General features: G+C 41.9%; 1 protein-coding gene and 1 pseudogene across 3 annotated transcripts in view; one reads left to right on the top strand and one right to left on the bottom strand.

The window, feature by feature from the left end:
• Positions 1-10000, top strand: part of LOC137993609 (uncharacterized) — a 52662-nt gene that overhangs the window by 36915 nt on the left and 5747 nt on the right. For all 3 annotated transcript variants that reach the window (XM_068839565.1, XM_068839564.1, XM_068839566.1), the window contains one exon: positions 779-1411. In XM_068839565.1, the coding sequence (XP_068695666.1) occupies positions 779-1411 (633 nt within the window). The remainder of the gene's footprint in view (positions 1-778; positions 1412-10000) is intronic.
• Positions 3892-10000, bottom strand: part of LOC137987884 (uncharacterized) — a 6889-nt pseudogene continuing 780 nt past the window's right edge.

Here is a 10000-nt window from a genome sequence, read left to right as displayed (position 1 = left end):
TTACATGTATCTGAGTGGATTAGTCATCTTCAAAGTCAAGTGATTTGCGTAGTGCCAGTAGATGGTATTAATACTCTAGTCATTGATGCAGTGATTGGTTATCAAAGTCATGATGTTATTGGTTGATTGCTAGTTGAGCCTTGATTTCATTGGCCATGAAGACTGTAAAATAGTGATTGGTGCATTTTGATCCATCTTAGTCTAATGTCTTGATGTGTATTGTCAGCAAAATAGCTAGGTCAGTCAGTTATTTTTATTGTTGCAGCTGCTGTTGTTGGAATTGGTTTACTGGTTGTTTTAAGTTAGTAAACCAAAGCTCTTTTCTGTACTGTCCATTGGTAGTAAAATTTAGGCTCTATGTTGATGTCACCATTAAATTTTGTTGTTACATGTTTGTGTTGAGTCACTCTTGCATTCAAACCTGTTGAGCACATGTGAAGATGTGATTGGACTAAACACAATAGACACATGTTTGAGCTGCAGAAGCCCATCACAGTTATGAAAGTTATTGAGCAGTAAGTAACAAATGTAAAGCCTGAAAAATGTCAGCTTAAACAGGATTTAAATCCGTAACTTGTGGATGGGAAACTACTCTACTTCTGAGCTGTCTTGGGATCACTAGTGAAGTGATCATATTGAATTTTCAAATGAAAGTAGCAATGGTTATTCATAGAAAATCATGAAAACTGAAGCAAACTCACCTTAATGAGGTCTTTATGATGATGGCCTTTAGTAGCCAGACTGATGCCTTAGAGATCTTTTCTGACACTTGTTACAGGTGCTGTTGATGGAAGAACCAAGTACACGCTGCTATGTTGCCTTCTGGTCAGGCTGGGGTCACAAGTGTTGAGGGATGTGTTTGACAGAACAATTCATCCTCAAGACGTTTGCAGTGCCTTGAAAAATGAGCCAGCGCACTCTAAGCTTCAGTCTCTTCGAAAAGAAGGAATCCTCAATTCAGTGCAGTGGAGTCAATTATATCCAGAAAACTCCTCTTCAGTATCATCCACAGGCTTTGGCCCTTCTCTATTGATTGTGCTTCTGAGAACAATCGGTAACCTGAGTCCTCCATCCTGTGGCTGGGATCTACTTCCTCATTCGCTTGATGCCAGCTGTGAATCTGACATTGTACGGTTGAAGTATTGTGTGAATGCACTATCAGCCCATGCTGGAGAGGCCTCTGTGAGTGATGCAACGTTCTGTAAGTATAGAGAGCAGATTCAGAACACACTGGTACGATTGGGTGGAGCTGAATATGAAGACGCCATTCGTGGAATAGAGAAACAAGAAATGGATCCATGGGATGAGGAACATTTCAAAGAACTTCTGAAGCAGTGGAAAGATGGTGACGACAGAATTAAGGACAAACTGAATGAGTGGGAGTGTATAATGAAGACTTCTGGAGAGGCAGGTGGGTTTTTGGGAGCAAAAACTTAGAGTGCTGTTACAACAACTGGTATTTTTAAGGACTGATGTCTTCTGCTGGGAAAAAAAAAAGTGAAAGGAGTTTTTTCTTAGCTGCTGATTACTGTGAATCACCAACTGTGTGTACTTTATTGGTAATGGCTGCCTGAAATGTCTAGCAGCAGCCAGCTTCTAGAAGGAAAAAGGCTCTTATGGCTGGGAAACGCTAGAAATCTAGCAAAATGCAAAGAACTCCCATGTATAAGGGGAAGAGAGTGAGCAGCGATCACAGCACTGATAAAATCAGTGGACAGAGGGAGGGAAGGGTGGAGAACACCAATAAAGAAATCCCAATATGCCACTGAAACAACTCAAATGGCAATGAGCAACAATACAATGTATTTTGATTTGTCATTCTCACTGGTTTCAAAAGGTCACAAGATCCTGTTGCATGTGTCTATTTATGATCACCTCTGACCACAGAGGATGGACAATAATATTACTTATTATATGACTAGCTCCGTGAGCGGGCAAGATGAACCAAATCGCGCGCTCTGATTGGCTACCCGAGCGGGCAAGATGGAGCGATACTGCCCGCTCGGGATTTCTCGCTTGGTCCCGCAAGATCAATGATCATTTTTTGGTGTTTTAAGTCATATAATAAATCCTTTATTGACCAAGATTGTTCGGTCAAGATGACTGGATATTGGCCTCGTTCTGTTTTTTGCGTGTTTATGGACCTCGACTTCGTCTCGGTCCATAAACACGCAAAAAAAGAACTTGGCCAATATCCAGTCATCTTGACCTCACGCTTGGTCAATAACCCATACTTCTTGTTAAGTCTAATTTGACTGCTTTACAATAAAAACTGTGGAAATTTATTCAGTTTAACTCTAAAGAGACTGAAGCACCCGATCACTGTATTATAATTTCTCTCTTGGATTTGAATTTTTTACAAGACGACAGTGAGGGAACCAGGTACTTAGGGACACTTTTAATGTCAATTACCATTATTTTCATGATCACTTTGATTTTACACCGTGGAGATGTGGTAATTGATAAGAAAATACACTTATCGTTATTCAACTTCTTGACAATCCTTTAATTTTCCTACTATTGAAATAACATCTAATTTACAAACCGATGAATGATCAGATTTTTCCAAATGCCCATGTCTGCCAATGACTCTATTGTTACGTTTTCATTTCGAAAAGAATTTCAACAACCTTGGAAGCAAATTAAAGTGAATAACAATTAACTCAACAGTTTATTTGACCAGGGTAACACTCTCAAAATACACGCATGACCAAGCTCAAGCCCCATGGGCTGATGATCAGCGACTGCGAGACCTGCGGTCACGAAAAGATCAGTTACACATGGACAACGCCGATCCAGCTGCGATCCGGCAGGTACACAGAGACATTTGAGCAAGTTCACGGCAACTTCGTAACATCTACGACAACGAAGCTTCTCGAATCAACACGAACGCGGTTAATCGCCAAATGGAGAAGGTTTTTGCCAACCTCCAGCGCTCGGAAAAACCTTCAAACCAGTACCGTCCGACGGTTATAGGCCAGACAAGCTACTCACACGCTTCAAGCAGCACTTCGCAGCACCGCCACTTCAAAGTACACCCGCTGCTCTCATCTCATTACCTCCGCCGCAATTTATTGCCAACCTATAGCAACTTTCAGTACAAAATTCGGTAAACCACGATCCACCACCTCTAGACGAGGTTTACAACGCCTGAAAAACAGCAAAAAACCGTAAAGCCAGTAGTGATATCCCGAGTGGGTTTCTGAAACACGCCCGAGACTCCCCACAGTTTCTACAGGAGCTGTATCAGCTAATTGTCGATGTCTGGCGCACTCGACAGGTACCTGAAGAATGGTCATTTTCAAACCTGACGTGCTTGTGGAAACGGAAAAACCCGCGTGGTGCGGACTGAGCGTTTGATCTGCAACTTGCAAGCTTACGATATCTATCATCCTACACGGGCTTGAATACTGGCTTCGAGTGCAAATACACTACCATCAAAACGGTTTTTTGCAGGACAAATCAACAAATAACGGAATTTTGCTACTCAAATGGTCACAACAAGTCTCTGGAGCAAACCGGGAGCCACTATTTACTTCATTTGTTGACTGCAGCACGGCTTATGAAAAATTATGTCGTAGGACAATGTTTCTCTGCGTGCGAACGCGTTTTCCACCTGGCCAGGACCTACCATGGCTGGATATTCTCGAGCATCTCTACAGTCGAACTTACTGCAGATTCCTGAAGGCTGGACCAACAGCAACATTCCCCTCAACTAGTGGTACGAAGCAGGGAGGGCCCGAGAGGCCAGCATTATTTTCGCTCCTGTTCAACGAATGCATGCGAGATTTTATGGAACGCGCACGGGCTCTTGACATTGATTTTTTCACATACCGTTACCGAAGTAACTCGCACGCCATTCCAGCCGCTGACCGAGACCCGAGAAACACTTCAAAAGGTGAACACACCCTGTCCTGGTGCGGTTATGCAGGTGACCTGGCATTGCTGACCAAGACTCCAACGCAAAACAACCGCTTCTTCTTCCTCAACGTTCCTCAAAGTTCCATAATCCAGCTTGATAACAAAACAGTCCAAAACACCGAACAGTTCCGTTACCTCAGCGCTCAAATCCAGTTCGATAACAATGACACCGGTGACGCAGAAGTCAACATGGGTATTGAACAAGCTAAGGCCAAATTTGCATCCAGAAAAAGATTCTTCTGCAATTAAAAAAATCAGGCTTGCTACAAGAATCCTAGCCTTTAACGGCGAAGTGAGGTCCTGTCTCGCCTACGGCTGCCAATGCTGGACAATTACAGCACGAAACTTTGACAGAATCTACGCTGTGTACAACCAGTTTCTCCGTTCGATGATCCGAAACGGTTGGGCCTGCGCTAAAAGCGCAAGTGATAATGACGAGAATTTCCTGTTCAAATGGTCAACCAAGAAACTCCACGCCGTTTGCAACACCATTCCAGTATCAGACTTCGTAAAATCAGTGCAAAGGAAATCAAGACAAGTATCAATCAATCAATCAAGCCCCAAAACAGTTACTATTCACGCTAGATAAGCGTGGTTTCTACCAGAAAGTTCCACTAATTTACCAGGTTTCGAAGACTCAAAACATTGAGAAGAACTGACTATAAATTTTACAGATGCCGTGAACCGGCGATATTGAGTGATTCCCATCCCGATGGATCTGGAAAGATTCGATGGGCTAAAACAATGAATGAATGAATGTGGAAATACAATTTCACTTGAAATGGAAAAAATTGCCGGTAACTTTCAGAGTATTCTGTCTGAAGAAATCACTTTTCCCTTGTCTTGATCAGTACACAATGACTTTATCAAGCAAGAGAAGACTGCACAAGAAGTCTATAAAATACCTTGTGTGTTATCAAAAAGCAGATTTTTATCCCACTTAACTTTATTGATAATTGTTAGCTTATCCATATTCTTTTGGCGCATTGAATTTGTATTCCTGGGAAACAGCTACCAGTTTAAATGCTCTATCTTAAATAAATATAAATAAATATTGCTAGTGGATATTGCTAGTGCTAATCACCCTTACTTGCAGTCGAGGACTGAATCGCGAAGGGCGCGGCTCACGACATCGGGCTGAAAGCACACAAAGGCGCCTCTGGCTGGCGCTATACAGTCCATGTTTGATGTCGGAGCACAGCACCATATGCAGCTAGATGTTAATTAGCTGTGAGTCGATTTTGATGAGGGACGAAAACCGGAGTACCCGGAGAAAAACCCTCGAGTCAGGTTTAGATCTACTGAAACTCAGCCCACCATGCTGGCCGAGGCCAGAATTGAACCCCGGCTCGCAGTGGTGGGAGGCCCTATAGATAACCACTAAGCCATCTTGTAGCATTTGTTGAAGGTTTATGCTGGTGGCCTACACTTGAGGCATACAGTTGCTATCTTTCCAGGACCCACACAAATTTTGGAATATTTACTATGTCTTTTTGCTGTTATTCACTAGATTTCTCTGATAAACAATAATTACAGTGTGTGCTCTCAATGTGAAATGATTTCTCCTCTGCTCCCAAAGTAGTGATTATTATTGGCTGTGTCGAAAAGTGGGACTGGGACGCGAAGACAGGGGATGTGGGGACTCGGGGACGTCGGGACCCAGGGACAAGGTGATGCATTTTTGAAGTATAGAATTTCAGAAATAGGGGAACATCCCAAGGAAAAAAACAAAGTTGAATTGCTTTTGTTATTTTGCAAAAACGATCATCTGTATGCTTCTCAAGTAGAAGCTAAATACACCCCGAAAATCAAAAATTGGATGCTCGATATGTAATTCTCGCCACCCGTCACAGAGCTCGACTGTGAAACAAAGCAGAAGACCTAATGGCCCATTGCTCACACTGCAGCTGAAATTTCACTTTGCAGCATTTATTGTTGTTGTTGTTGTTGTTGATGTTGCGCACAAACTTGAGCCTTATGACGTCTTCTCTGTAATTGATGTTTGAATATCATGCCAATGTCCTTTGTTGGCGGCATTGTGACAGTGGGAGTTCCTGGCGCTTGCTCAAGTTGTTACCTTCCATGAAAAATTTGGGTTGTCACTGTTGATATTATCGAAAATGTTGGTCATCACAGGGCAGTAATGGGGGCAGTACAGAGGGTACTGCCATAAATGGGCTTTATAGGTATGTGCTGCTGTGAAGGGTATGGTTTTCAAGCAGTTTACTCTAGGATAGGGTACATAAATCAGAGCATTTGGATCTAGAATAGCGTATAATTCTTCACAGAACTAACCAGTTGGTTGAAGATTTTATCTAGACTAAGGAACCCAAGAAAAGACTGAACAAACTGAACAAGGATAAATAAATCCTTTTTGAGAGAGAAACGATTGTGGTACAGGTTTTGTTTCGGCTGGACTGTGTTAGTGACCTTAGTTTCTAAAAAGCAGCTACTCTAGTATAGGGAGGATTTGGGGAGTTTATCCTAGTACAGGGTAGCAGAATTCTGCTGAACCAGCTTTGCTATAGGCTAAGGGTTCAAGGGTCCCAGCGGCACATCCCCCACCCAGAAATTTGTAAAGTACCACCCCCGAGCCAGAAGGTAAGGGTGCTTTTGATTGGGAAGTCCGGATTTCCAATCGAACACAAAAACTGAAAACGGATAAGTAAATAAATATTTTGTTTTCAGTTGGAAATCCGAAGATCCAGATTTTGAGATCTACATTGTAAATCTGGAATTCCCAATCAAACGCACCCCAAGTAACTCTTGACTCCAGTGTGTAGGTAAGGCTAGACACTGAGCTCATAAATTGGCATGTACCCGAGTCCCCCCGTCCCCTGTCCTCACGTCCCTGGCCCACTTTTCGACACAGCCATTATTATTGTCAAAGTCTTTAACATTTCTGCTGTTTTCATCATTCACTGACTCCCATTACCGGTACTCTTTGCTGTGTGATGTATGCAATTTGTGATGCTGTGTGATGTATGCAATTCTACTTACAAATTAGTAGACCTACAAAACGTGGACACACATGGTATGCAAATGAACTATTTTTGGATTAATTAAGTGGTCCCTGGTCACACAATCCCTTACTCATAGTCCTCCGTTGATCAGACAACCTCTGACTACTGGATTTGTGAGCTCCTGGTTTGTCTTGTACCCCAGGTCTTGTACATACTTACACAAGTAACATTTGCATCACGTTTTGTTGAATTCAATCGACTTTCCCGTTGAAAACTTGCACTCAATCTTCAAAGAAGTTCTTTTGGTTGCTCTTAAAACAGTTTGAATTACCCTACATATACAGAGCAGTTTTTATTCCAAATACATCACATGCAGTGGAAATTAAACGTTTCCTTTAAAAAAAAAACGGCATCCTTCAGGGGCACCCAACGACCAATTTGTTGTAAAATGTATTATTATACCCCAGTTAATGAAAATAAATGTTATTAAGGCATTTTCAGGTGTTTTTCAGTGTTGCTGGGAAAACATTATCTGTTCCTTTTTCCCAGCAAGACACACAAGAAATTTCCCAGCCAGCTAGATAAAATTGGTTGGTTTCCCAGCCAGCTGATCAAATTTATTTCCCAGCCAGTAACCTGCGATCAGGCCCATTTTTAGCTTCGCCCATATGTTTTTTATGTCGTCGCTCGCTGAAATTGGGCCTGACCAAAAGTCTCTCAAGAATTCCGGACGGTCGGCCAAATTTTGGCCGACCAAACTCGTGATCTGATTGGCTGTTGAAACGCCGGAAGTGAAAATGCCATCGTGATTGCGCGGAGCTCTCGCGAAGTTCTCGAGACTAATCCGCCATAAGTGTACGAAAAAATTTGCTCCCTTTTGTTGTTACAATGCCGTGGATGGTGCAACTTGATTTTATTTGTATAAATGGAGATATGCCATCTGAAACATCTCATAATTTGTCCAGAATCGGGTTTGAATCTCTGGAACGAGTGAAATTAGCGATTCCGTTGTCGAGCTCTGTGGCCATGGGGTTGAAAGTACTTTGGCACAAACTTCCCTGATGTTTTGAAAGCTAAATAGCTGGTTCTTTCAAATGGCAATGAAAGCCGATGCATATTGGTTTCCTGGATGAGACAGGGGACATATATGTCAACAGGAGGAGATGCTGATAAAATGGCAAGTTACACGAATGCATGTTTTGAATATCTGTGTATCAAACGGCTTTATTTATTTACTGTACATGACACGGTTTGTTTGCACACTTCATAATATTTCCAGTTGATTTAACTTAAAACTCGCACTCCAGAAACTAAACTGGCATGTTTCCAGAGAGATGAATTGTACAACAATAAAAGAAACTTTGCGAGTCCATCTTACTGTTCGTACTCCATCAAAAAATTAACAGCCAAACTTATCATGATTTTACTGCGCGCAATTCTAGAAATACACGACAACTGAGGATATTACCCGAAAAAATCACCAAAGAAACCTTCATGGGCAAACACGTTAAAGGAATAATGTATTTCCAAACCTTTCAACGACAAAATGCTAGGTTATCTCAATTACAAATTAAGATGTCAAGCTTAAAAGATTGCATATTCACCGGGCTTTGCCGCAATATAGTCGTCGAAAACATTCCCCATGCTTTAAATGTGTTTTTCTCAAATTAAAGCCAACGGTAACTTTCGAATTCGTTATAATATTCCCCCCACGGTAATTAACTCTGGTCAAAACAAAACAGCGTGAATCTGCCGTCCACGCGTGTATTGGTGTAATGGAAGTAAATTTGATTGGCCGATGAAGGACATGTCAATCAATCAAAAAAAGTGGGTGGAAGGAATTTCGAATTTGGTCAGACTCTATTTTTCGTTTCGCCAACTGCACATTACGTATCACGCGAAACTAAAATAGAGCCTGATCGCAGGTTACCCAGCCAGGAATTCCGCGCGCTTTCAAATCCCTCGATCCAAAACGACCGAACAAAAGCGACAAAATCGGGACAAAACAGGTTTTTTTCCGCAAGCGCAATCACTCTGACCAGCCGTCGTATGTTTGTGACTAGGGAGCTTAAGCAACGACAACGGCGACGGCAACGAAAACGTCACGAATTTGCATATTTAGTGGTTAAAAACAATGGCTTCGCACGCCCTGCACGTGCGTTTTTCACTTTTGTCCGTTTCGTTGCCGTCGTCAGCAAAACAACAACGTGAAATAGCCAAGTTTTTGGTTTTATGAAGAACGTCAGCACTTGAGGATGAATTTTCATTTTCTCTCCTAAAATGGAGTGCCGTTCCGACTGGTGTCATCTTTGAGGAATCACTACACCCTTGTCATATTAAAAACGTTGAAATAGTCACGAAGCGATTAAAATAACGCAAATTTATATTTTGAGATGACGTTCTCGTTGCCGTCGCCGTTGTCGTTGCTTAAGCTCCCTACTACTCTGGGAGAGGGAACGGGTTCTTTTTGTTTTTTTTTTTTTTTAGTCGTCCTCAGTCTTCAGAGTTTCTACAGCCATCTCGGGTTGAAATGCTAGAAAAAGTCAGTAATTCCCAGGCAAAACCTCCATCAATAACAAAATTTCCCAGCCAGCTCATCGAAACACCTGTATTTTTGCCAGCCAGCAAGATTCCTCTGGGGAACAGATAATGTGAGGAACAGATTCGTTGGGTGCCCCTGATCCTTTAAACGATAAATTTTGAACTGGTTTACCTTTTTCTTACTGAGTTGAAGTATTAGTGCTTCGGCCGTGTTGGTTTCAAATCATCACAACAGCTTTTCCTGGATTGACGTCCACTTAAACTCAACTTTGTCCGCCACTTTAAAACTGAGGCGATAAATAGGTCGCATGGTATAGGTAACTTTGTCGATGACTGCAGAAAAATTAGTGATGTTTTTAAGGTGGCTCAAAACGGTTTCGTTATTTGTTGACTCTAATTCTCAAAGGCATTAATTATTCATGCAGTCAAAAGCCAATAAATGTCCTCCATTTGAGTCAGGTGGATGAATCTTGATACCCAATGAAACACCACCAGGTTTTCATCTGAGATGAAACATGTTTTTCATCTGAGATCAAACATTTGCATTTTAATGAGATTTTTATTGAACAGTGTTC

The sequence above is a fragment of the Montipora foliosa genome, chromosome 2 (assembly GCF_036669935.1).
Source record: "Montipora foliosa isolate CH-2021 chromosome 2, ASM3666993v2, whole genome shotgun sequence".
NCBI lineage: Eukaryota > Metazoa > Cnidaria > Anthozoa > Scleractinia > Acroporidae > Montipora > Montipora foliosa.
This window is presented reverse-complemented; position numbering and strand designations above follow the sequence as displayed.